At 37.3% G+C, this 12,009-nt stretch overlaps 1 protein-coding gene across 1 annotated transcript; it reads left to right on the top strand.

The window, feature by feature from the left end:
- The first annotated feature begins 7,700 nt into the window (after positions 1–7,700).
- LOC132320799 (protein FAM240B-like) lies at positions 7,701–10,493 on the top strand. The gene is made up of 2 exons (XM_059834423.1): positions 7,701–7,846; positions 10,361–10,493. The coding sequence occupies exons 1-2, from the start codon at positions 7,701–7,703 to the stop codon at positions 10,491–10,493; spliced, it is 279 nt and encodes a 92-aa protein (XP_059690406.1).
- The last annotated feature ends 1,516 nt before the right edge of the window (positions 10,494–12,009 follow it).

The following is a 12,009-nucleotide window of genomic DNA, read 5'->3' as shown; positions in this document are numbered from 1 at the left end:
CATATTCTGTCACATTTCAAATAGAGATATTGGTCTGACTTTACACCATTTAAGGCTTTCAGACAAACTTCAGAGGATTTAATAATTAAAGACCTGAAGGCAAATGAAATAAATACAAAGTGGGTTTGCCAAAGGTCAACCATGGCACATTACTGCAGTGCTTCTCTTCAACCAAAATAAATGTGGACAGACACATGTGGACCAGATAAACTGTGAACCTCAGTAAAATATTTAGCATAGTGCCACCGGAGAAATATTACCTAAGCTGTAAAAAAAAAAAAAAAAAAAAAAAAAAGAATCTCATACAAGACTTTTCAGTGGATAAAGAGTGCCTAACATCAGATAACATCTTTAACATCTTTTAGAGAAAGTTCCCTACCTGCAAGGAGGTTAAAAAAGAAATTCCTCCAGAGCTGTCTTAGAAGCAGTCTTACTACTGTTTGAGTGGTGACATTTGGCACAAAATGAAGCAGTGAGCTAAAGAAATTTTCTGGAGGACACAAAGGTTGTCATCAGCATAGGGAACTGAATTTCCAAGACAAAAAACCCAGATGATCTGAAGGACTGAAATAGAGAAAGTGGCACAAAAGGCAGGTCATAAACTTCGGATCTAATGAAAATTTCTGTTATAAGCTGGAGCTTATCAGTTGGAAAAAATAAAAGGAGACCTAGGTGGGTGCATTAATCGATTAGAGAGTATTTATGAGCATGGTACATCTCTGGAGAAGATAAATGTGATTCTAGATTCAGATAGTTATATCCAAACAAAATAAGGAAGTGTATAAGGTACTAGTACTCAGCTGGAATACAACATATAGTTCTCATTGCCTGTGTTCAATAAGACTGCAGAGAAAGGCCGTAAGACCTATCAAGAGAATGAGTATGAGAGGTGTCCAAAGTCCTCGACTGATTTATCTTCAAAGCAAGGAAGGGGAGGGGAGGTGATTTCTGCCATACATACCATGGAGCCAAGGGAAGGGTACCTTGTCTCTTAAATAAATTCAGGTTGTAAATGAGAATAAAACTTATAGTACTTTGCGCAGAAAAGTTCTGGAGCAGCCTTTCACTGGAAATACCTGGAGGAAGAAACATAACTCACTTCAAGATGGAACTTGCCAAATTATCAGAGGGGTTATGCAGTCAGGTTGCCAGTAATAGCTGAGAGCAGGAGGTCCCTTTCAGTCTTCCCTCCCTTTGTCAGAGTAAGCAGCACCTTACTTCCTTGTGTTCTTCTGTTCACCCTGTGGTACCAGTGGAGGGAGGAAGAATCTGTCCAAGAAGTGGAAGTGCTAAATTCTGTAACAAATCATATATGCTGTGATTCCAGCTTGCAGCTGGCTGAGTTCAGATTCCTGTGCTATTCAGTGTATTAACAGCTTAGCTGGAATCCTGTCATGTAGCCTGCCAGGTGCTCTTACAGACCAACACTTCAAAAGCAGTGAAAAAGAAATCTATTTATCTGTCAGTCACTCAGTAGCACAGTCCTGAGACAAGCTGTGTTATTCAACATGTTCTCTTCAGATCTATCCATTTTCTTGGAGGGGACGGTACTGAATTCTTGCAAGTCATATGGAAGCTATGTTCCAGTGATCTGCACTTGTCAAAGAATAACTGATTCTGCAGAGCCAAGTTATGACATCAGCGTCACCTGCCAAAAATTATAGCACAGATCAAATGTGGCATTCAGAGTTTGTGCCCTGTAACTGTCTGGTCATTCTATTCGGTGTGTTGCAGACTTCACAAAATGAGTCTATGGGTTTGGGTTTTTCTCCCCCCTGCCATTAAACTAATTCATAATAGCAGATGTCATCACTCCCAAATAAAAATGAGTGACAGATGAAAAGATTTCATCAGTTATTCCTGGCAGTTGGAGTCCTCTTGAAAAGGGGAACCCAGAGGTAAAACTGACACTATTCAGTAATCACTCAAGAAATCCATACTTTGACAGAAGACGAAGCTACTATACAATCAAAGTAAGCATTTATATTCTTGTATTTTGGCCAAAATAAGATTTTCTCTTCCTATCTTGATTTTTAAATGAGCCTAGACATAAATGCATATACACTTATTTTACTTTGTGTCAAATCATGTGACTTTGAATAACGCTTTCTTCTTCTTCCCTTCATGACATTGAATTCTGTGTATTATAGTATGCTTTATTGGAAGATAATCTGATCCTGTCTGATTTATAAAATACCAGAGGTATCCCACCTCTCTTTTGTTTTACTGTAATCTTAACTTCAATTATTAACCTGTTATTTGTCCCCATGTCTGGTTTTGGTATTACTAGAACTTCTGTATTACACATACTTCAGCTGAAAGGAAAACCACCATAAAATGAAAATGTAAGGGGATATTCATCATCCTAATGATGCATTCTATAATCATAACTTAAAACTTTTTAGAACATAAAGCTTTTTTTTTTTAAAAAAAGCACCATAAACAGGCTTTGAACACATATACTGTACTGTAATAATGCTATAATGCTGGAAAATGTTCTATGCTTAAGCAAACAAACCCCAGTGAAGGGCAAAAGGAATAAGAGACTAATTAGTGGCCTGACAAAGATTAAAAAGCTCATGGTCATGATATGACCCAAGGGACTGAGTCCAGTTGAATGCAAATATAATCTTTCCATTGCTTACAATGTTCTTCAAAAAACTCTGAAGTGACTGTGGAAACTTTTTCAGAGACATGTTCATGTTCAACATTAAAATTGGCTGAATCCTCAAATTCAATGAAAGTGTTAAAATTAGCCTTATCTCCACCTTTTAGAAAGGAAACATTTTTTAAGATATAAAACCCCAATCATTCTTGTTAAAGATACCTTTCAGCAAACATTTTGGAAATAAAATTTAGAAATGTTCAAATATTCTCCAATAAGAAAAAAACCATGAGACTGGTTTCTTTTTATTAGCCAAACCAACTGATTTTTTAAATTATGCATCATTTAGATTAAAAATTACTTTGACATTTTTCTCAAAATATGTTCAGGCAACAGCTTTAATGAATGCATTAAAATGGCTCTCACTAAAAAGTAGAAGATTTTCAAAGAATCTCATTGTATGCACAAGTATTGTCTGTCTACATAAAATACTGAATTTTGAAGAAAATGGCTAGCTCAAGACATGTATTAAACAGAAAGACTGAAGAAGGGTAAAAAATGCTTCTTGAAGTTTCAGCCAAGATTTTCTTCTTTTGCTTGTTTATTTTAGATAAAGGTTACTAAAAATAGCACTTTTGTTCAAAACATCAAGAGCCATTTCTGAATCCAAAAATTTCTCTGGCAAGATCCCAAAGTAGAAATAATACAATTACAAAGTGTGTAGAAGAGAAATTCCTTGCATTAGATATTTTTTTCAAACTCCTTTTTGTACCTCAGTGGAGGTTATCTGAGATTACAATAATTCAGAATGTGCAGACCAGGAAAGGGCTAAGACCAGAACATTTGGAAACATACTGATTTAACATCTTTCCAAAGCATATGCAGCCTGCAGATCAGATTAAAAGACAGAAGGTTGTACCACTGGCCATTTCTATACTAATTTTGTGGAAGTCAATAGAAGTTGTGCTTATAATAACTTCCAGCTAGAAGCAAAATTTCTTTTCCCTTGCATTGGAGAGATCTGTTGAGGAGAAAATACTCATCATTCACACTTTGAACATCCTTTAAAAATCCTCTGGGACAGCAGCTCAAAGAGTTTAAACCAATGTATTGTATGTAGTTGCTATCTGTGTTTCATGAGTGATTGGCTGTCTTACATATTGCTGCATGGCCATGTGATTTATGGTTTGTTTATAAATGCAGGAGATTTTTCTTTTACAGTGCCATTAGTTTTATTTACTATTACTTCTTCTTGTGGACATTCTCTATAAATCAATAATTTATTAACACATAAATTAACGTCCATAAATTATGAATGCTGTAAAAAACTCTGTTGTACACACATATACATATTTCTGTCAGTTGAGTTTCAGAGCTACCAACTACATAAGCCACTTTAGCCAACATCTAGTTTAGCTTTTATTTAAATGTTGTTGTATCAGCTTGGTTCCCCCAAAAGCAGCCAACTATACTTCAAATGGGCAGGTAAGACTACACAACACATACAAAAATAGTCCCTCCTCAACCATCTTAGTTGAAAATTTAGTAAAGGACTCTGCCTTGCACCAGTGTTATACATATTTTAGTAGTCCTTCATAGGAAATGTACTGCAGAAAATCTCATAACATACATTTTCAGTCCATAAATGGTACTTACACTGATTCAAGTCTTCTGAATGAATCATTTTGAACCTATGGAAATGTTGTTGTTGCTTATTTTACTTTCATATCAGAGGAAAAACATGTTAAAACAACCTGCCATTAGTAGCCAGAAAGACATCTCCTCGACTTCCCTTTGATTTCCCTGGAATGATATCTGGCTATCCAAAATGAAAATAAAGATGATAAAAAAACCCTCTTTTCCTTGCTCACTTTCCACCTAGGCAAAACTGGTGGAGTGACTCTAATATGTGGGTTTTTCTTACAGAGAAAATCTAATTGTTCCGTTAGTTTCTGAACCCTGAGGTATCCGAGTTAAGGAATCAAGAACAAGTCTGCCAGAATTAAGTCCAATTGTCACTGTAACTCCAATTTATGTTATTGGGACATCTAAAAAGAAAGCAGAAAATCACTCAACAACAACAACAAAAGATGTTTTCTAGAGCAATAATAAAGAATTTGTTTGATACTAAGAAAACAAACCTAGAGAATTATTCAGAACTCCAGACCAAGTTCCTAAGTAGAATCTTTCAATTAGAAAAAAAGAAGGTATTACACAGTACACGTGAACTATAATCTCTATACATGGATGTTGTAATGCCAGGCTCAAAGAAAGGATGCTTTCACACATCATAGCATGAGAGGTTGCTAGCTAATAATGCCAGACAGCACCATCTTCAAAAGTCTTACATCAAGAATCTGTCTTAGCAAGGACCATGGCAATGCCATGTGAAATATTCACTGTCACTGACATTCCTAGGAAATACTATCAAGTCAAATGTTCTTGGCTTGCAAAAAGTCCCATAGACATACCAGACTAACATTTGCAGAAGTACCTCCTTCTTCTGGGTACCTCTCTTGACCACAGCTTCTTCCTCTGAGCGGAGCAGCCAAGATTTAAGGCAGCCAAACCCTCATGCACCCTGCAAAAACCTAACCAATTTAGACTTCAGATGAAGACTGGAGGCCCTTTTTGTACCACTTGAAGAACATATACTGGAAGTTTAATAATCATAAAAACTTAATCTCTAATGAAAGGTTAATGTGTTATGGCAGACTCTTACATGAGGCAAAGCATAATAGGGTTTGGAGGGCAAACCTACTCAGACAGTTTGTCAGCAGCTTGCACTTGGCTTCTGAGGCAATGGGATAATTATCTGAAGAGTGTCAAGTGGGCAGCTGCTACTGATAAAAGAGCCTTTAAATGGTGCAAAGACCCAGGTGACCTGCTGGTCTAGGAATAATGAAATAATCATATTCCATCACTCACTGTAACAAGCTATTACCAGACCATTTATTCTAACACTGCTCAAAGCCTATAGAATTAAGACACAGATGGGGCATGTTCCACTGTGTCTGTGACTTGCATACCTTTTTGCAAAACGAAGCCTTAATTAATACTGTTATTTTAGGGCCTCAGTGAGACAAAAGATCATTAAAAGACTTTAAATCCCTTTTTAACTTCAAGTTAAAAGTCCCATTTAGACCACATCACTGATAAAGCACGTTTAGCAGAAGACAGTGGAAGAACTGCTGTACCCACCCCAGTGTAACAACTCCTGCTGTATCCCACTGTGCTACAGCATCCCCAGTCTACAGCAAGGGAAACACCAGAAACCTTCTGTTGCCTCAGAGGAAAATATCTGATTGTTTTGGTGATATTCAGCTCTTGCTGACCTTGCTGTGAAGAGGACCACAGTCCTAACCGCTCAAGTCTGGTACTCTGTCACATAGGAGATTGAATTACATGGACTAACCAGTTCACACTTACTACTCCAGCTGGACTGTGCCAGTCTTTAAGCAACTGGACTCCTCTGTGGAAAAGTACTGCATCTGGAAGTAGCAGAGATTTTTCTTTTATTTAAGCAAGTTTTTCGGTCCAGTCAGTCTTAGCACCAAGTTTGGCAAAATCATTTGTTATTATTGACCTTTCTAAAAAGCAGATTTGTGAAATGATGCCAAATCTAAATTATTCAATCTAGGAAGATACCAAGATATTACTTATGTGCCCTTTTAAAACTTTAGGAGTTTAAAATACAGTATTTGATACGAAAACCTTACACTAGTCTGCCTTCATTGTGTTGCGTCTGACTGTCCTTTTCTTTTTCTCTGATCTTCCACTTACAGCATTGCACAAATCAAAGGTTTCCTCAGATTGGCCTATATTAGCACAGCCTTCATAGTATTTATTGAGGATAGCTCATAAAGTATGACATTGTCTATGAAGAAGACTCACAAGTACATATCGGGGTCTATGAGGCATTAATTCATCAGCATTACAGTGGACATTAGAGTGGACAGCTGGCAAAAGTATCTAGTGACAGCAGAATATAGATGAACACAAGGAAGCAAAGGGATTTCATAGGAGTCCTCAAATTATGTGCTGATCTAGTCACAGAAAACTCAGGAGCACAGGTTTGGGTTTTTTAAATTTATTTCTTGCATCCTCCCACTTGCTGGAGGGGCTTAGTGGAGGAGACAGATGCAGGAAATACTGCTTCACAGTTGGGGTAGAAGTATAACGGGACAGGTTATTGGTACCTTATTTAATGTCATAGCGAAGCAATATTTGGCCAGTAACAAATATAGTATATGATGCAATTTTTCTGTTTATTTCCTTTGGGAATAAACAACAGAACTTAACTTTTCAAGGTATCATTAAGATCTGATAACCAATGTTTATTTGGTAATATCAGCAACTGCCTCAGACATGACGAGAATTTTAAAACCCTCCATGTTTGAATACTATGCATTTAGCAAGGAGAAATTCACCTAATTTCTGTCCTTTTTCTCATTTTTTGGAACTCATCTCTGTATTTTAACAGCTCTACTTTTAACAGTATTTAAGATTGAATTTTGAGAAATTAAAGAGCAAGGCCATAACAAGCTCCCCAGGGCTTTGTACTCTGTGTGCTTCAAATTTAGATTCATAATTCCCCTACGTATTTTGTGCTTGATATCATTTGGAGTAGTAAAAGGAATCATTTAAGAGCAACATATTTCCCTTGGATAACAACCATCTACAGTCTCTTTTAAAACTACAGGAGGTAGAAAAAGGGAAAGTCCTTCACAACATCTCATCTGAACTTCAGTGATGATGGCACTATATTTGGAAGTATTTTTCCCAAGTTCTTCCAAAACCACTTAAAATCTCGCACATACTGAGGCCTGCACAATATTTCAGTGAACTATGCCATGCGTAGTCTTCACTCAGTAACAAAAATATAGGTATACCATTTAACTGTCACCTAAGGCCTGTTTCAATGCCTTATATTTTGCTTCAAGGCAGAGTAAGCATCAGTCGCCTGTTATTCTCAGGTGACATTCTTTATTTTAATAGCACTTCACAAGAAAGAAATTGCAAGGGGCTAAGCAACACAGTATCTGCCTCAGGTTAGGCTTCTGACTGCTCTGACCTCCAAATTGCTTTTCAGAAAATGAGCAAGCATACCAGCTTTAGACACCACAAGATGGGTGGTCATGATGCAGAAGGGCTGAAAAACTTCTGGGAAAAAGTCATCCAAGAGCAAACTAAGCAACGAGAAGGTGAAGAGTCTAGGCTAAGCAAAAGCGCCCTGAAAAAGTAAGTGGTATTTTTTCTTTTGCACAAGACAGCAAGGCATGTCATCACGTGCTTTAAAATAAGGTAACCTGTTATTGTACTGCTTTATTCATAGCACAGATTGTGTTCTGGATCTTTGGCACTTTTCCTCTCACAGCTGCTTGTCTCATATTTCCATGGCTCTTCTGCATGGAAACTCAGACACCCCTCACCCCTGAACCTCATGAGCATTCTTGAAAGGCCTTGGAGCATAGCCACGTAAAAATAAAGCACCTTGGCACTATGGCTTGTGTCAGCCAGAAAATATCAGGATTTTTACCTGGAACTGGTACAGCTACACAAATAAATAAAATAGTATTACATTAAAGGGACAGGCAAACCACCCATTTCATGTGTAGCATAAACAAGTCCATAGCATCTTTATCATGTTTAACAGCCCTTTGCATCATATAAGCCCAAAGGTAGAAAAGGTACAATAAGATCTTCCTCTCCTATGAAACACATTTCACAAGCATTCCTGCTCTACAACAGATAAAAAATAAGGCTACTCAAATGTATTTAATATTTTTCCAAAACAGTATAAAACAACAGGCGCCACCTAGAAAGAGCTGTGACTGTGATATAGATACTCCACACAAGTGTGGTAGACCGCTTCAAATAGTTGCTCGCCCTGTTGCACCTCAGGAGTTTGAACCAGGGTCTTCCACACACTAAGTGAATCCCCTGACTAATAATGGATGGAGAAAGAGGATGAGAAATACCTGTGCCTCTTGTGTTTTTCTGATGGGCTTGCCTCCTGAAGTTGACAAAGGTTCTCCTGCATAAACTTTCCTGAAAACAGGGACATTCACATAAATTAATTTGACTTCCACAAACTGGAATGTGCTGGTAAAGGGCAGTTTCTTCAAAAAAAATTCCAGGTACTCTGACCCAAGGAGGAAGCTACCATTGTCTTTTTAAAGATGAGGAAATCAAGATCTGTGCAGGCCTTGTGTCCCAACAGTCAGATGTAGACAGTCCTGGTCCCAGTATCTTACTCCGGCTAGTCAGTAATATTCCCAGTATCACCAAGTTGCTGGAGACAAAACATGTATAATAAAACCCAGGAAAGTGTTCAGCTGCACTGGAAACCTTTGTCACTCTAGCGTCACAAAAAGATACCACAAGAAGACATCGCAAAACAATTGCAATTAGGGGTGCAGATAATATTTTTAACTTCAAAAAGTTAAACATGTTAAAAGCTTTTATAAGGTCTTCTTTGAATAGAAAAAAAATGCAGCAAAAGAACTTTGAATATGTCTAAACTTACATATTCAATATGTCTTAACTGGCTGGTTGCAACTGAAATAGACTCAAACAAGTTCCTTCAAGGTCACTTGACCAAAGCCCAAACTGTTCACAAAGTGTTCTCTAATTTGAAAAAAAGATACTTTCAGGAGGTAATAGACCCTGTCATTACAAAATCTACAGGTCCACTACCTCCCATAAGTGGCACCTGGGAGAATTAGATGACTCTGTAAGTATAGGCAAGTGCTCCCTCTGTGACACCTAGGACACTAGTTGACAAAGGAACACCAGTGCTTCAATGGCAATTTTTTACTAATTGCACCAATTTTTTGAGGCTTAACTATATGCACAAGAGAACAGTGAAGCCAAGACAGGGCAGTCCAAGTAAGAAGAGTTTAAAACACAGTCTGAAATCAAATTCAGAAGCCAAACTAACACAGGCATCCATGTGAAACAGCTACTGCTAAGTTATTCTCAGATGAAATCATTGGCTGCTGTTCTTTTTAACTCTACCAAATGTAATATAAAAACCCATATATTCCATGATGCATTTGGCATTACCATATGATATCTAATCCTATAAAATTGCTGGGTCAGGTGTTTCATAACACCATTTCCTTTGGAAAATGACCCAGCCAATAATATCTTGCAGTGGTCCCTAGCGATTTTCTCTTCTGTCTGTACTATACTTGTGTCTTGAAGCTATGTGGCTCCTCTTGCATGTGACATCAATTCCTTTCATTAAACACGTACGAGGTCTGCAGAGATTTTCGGTACAAAATGGTTACTTTTTTTTCCTTTTTTTTTTCTTCAGAGTAAACGCAAATGGACATATTTAAAATTCTGCTTGCTCTTCTCCACAGCATTTTACAGTAAACTTGGACGGTCGGGGGGTGTAATTGTATTTTTCAATTTACACATTGAATGACCTTACTGGATAGACAGTACTTCTGTGTGGCTTTGAGAATACCCCAGAGGAAAAAACAGAGCTCTTCACACCGACAGTATTTCTGCAGTTGTTTGACTCATTAAGAATCCAGCAATGTCAACCACTGATAGCATCAGCACTATCCCTTTCTCCCCTGCATTCCCAATCTAGCAAGCTAGAGAGATGTGTAGATGGTAAATAAATACGGGACAAGTGCTATGGTGATGAAAGAAAGGTAAGCTTCGACCCTGCTGAAAAGCCCTGGATACATTTGAAGGATTTGGCTCAGTACTTGCTAAGCACTTGTCCTCTCTTTGCAGACTCCGCCACGAATGGACTCTGCGGCTGGAAGGCCGAGCAAGGCAGGTCCAGGCGCACACAAAAACGCAGAAAGAACAGATGACGCTGCTGCCCATCGAGGCTCTTCCCTCACCAGATAAAACTGTTGCTTAAAGTTACTGTGAAAACACAGAAAACATTGGGCCTGACTGACCTGCATGCGCCTATAAACCAGCGGTTACACTGCTGAACAAGCAAAAGGTCAGAATCTGGCCCTTTTCCAGACTACTTACTAAAGCTACTAATAAAGTCCTACTAAAATTCAGTGAAAGAATAAGGCCACAGTACATAATCTTGAAAAAATGCAAATGGATAGATGAGAAGCAGACACTTTTAATTCTCCATGATATATTATTACTGCGATACAGCAGAACTTTCTTATGTAACTCTGCATTTCCAAGTGACAACAACATATTTCTAGGAAAGAGGATCGCTTTTTTAATAGGAATAACTCATTCAGACAGCTGCATGCAAAATTGCACATTTCCATTTACAGAGCTCACAGAGTCTGGCTTAATACAGATATAAGTTGTTCTGCCTGTCTCGATGAGCCACAGTGAAGCGAGTTAAGGATTAGTCTGATCAGCTGGACAGAAGGAGAAATATATTCTTTAATGGAATCAGGAAGAGAAAGAATGAGCTTCTCTGATCATCATCTAAGAAATTTACAGATCTTCATCATTAAATGAACAGAGGAAAGGATTTTGATTTTTCTTGGGTAGGTAAGAAAAAGACTACTGAGGTTATTATAAACCAGTCTGAGAAATGTCAGAGCAAGCATGAAAGAGAGTTTGAAATAGAAGGCAGCAAATCAGTTCATCATAACAGCACGGGAAAGCTTTGCAAGGTATCACTTGCCATACCTGGTGTGCACTAATCCAAACACTTGCTGCATTTCATCTTCTTCAGGTCAGGAGAAATACAGGCAGGAATAACTAAACACAGAGTAATAATAGTGTGTTCTGTTTACCTATATGTCTATGTATCTAAATACCATATCTTTTGGATGAAAACATTTACTTGTTAACTCTTCAATTAATTTCTTTGCTATGCAAGAGAAGAGTCATAAATCTAAACAATTATTTTTCTCTAACAATATTGAGCCAGATGGGAATTTACCTTGCTTCTTTGTTTACACTGAAGAAGTATACAGGAATACATTTGATAAATTTCAAAAACAAAACACAAATTAAACCATTCTGATATCACAAAAATGCTCTTTTTTTATCCTTTTAAAACAACATTTCATTAAAACACATGATTTTACAGAATGTTCCCACTTTTACATAGTGATATTCTCCCATAGAAAAAAACAAGTTATCATAAAAATGTTACTATTCCACAAAGGATTAAAACAATTAAAAACTTATAAAATGTTCCTTGGTTATTGAAAACTGAAGAGAATGTAGAATCAGTCTCTTTTCATATAACCCAAACCAAAAAGCAAATGTTTCTTTCAGTATTTTTCTTCTGTTAGAAAAGCAATGTTGAAAAATAATAAAGTTGTAGCTGCTTTTGCCTTTGCAGACTGGTCTCTTTCTTCTGTGTTCATTTATTTCTCACCCTGCTCTAAAAAGTTCTTTTGTTGCCACCCAAGTTAAATATTGTCTCTGGTGAAGAAGATCAAACA

This window comes from Gavia stellata, chromosome Z, assembly GCF_030936135.1.
Source record: "Gavia stellata isolate bGavSte3 chromosome Z, bGavSte3.hap2, whole genome shotgun sequence".
Lineage (NCBI taxonomy): Eukaryota > Metazoa > Chordata > Aves > Gaviiformes > Gaviidae > Gavia > Gavia stellata.
Note: the sequence above shows the minus strand (reverse complement) of the source record. Positions and strands in the feature narration are given on the sequence as shown.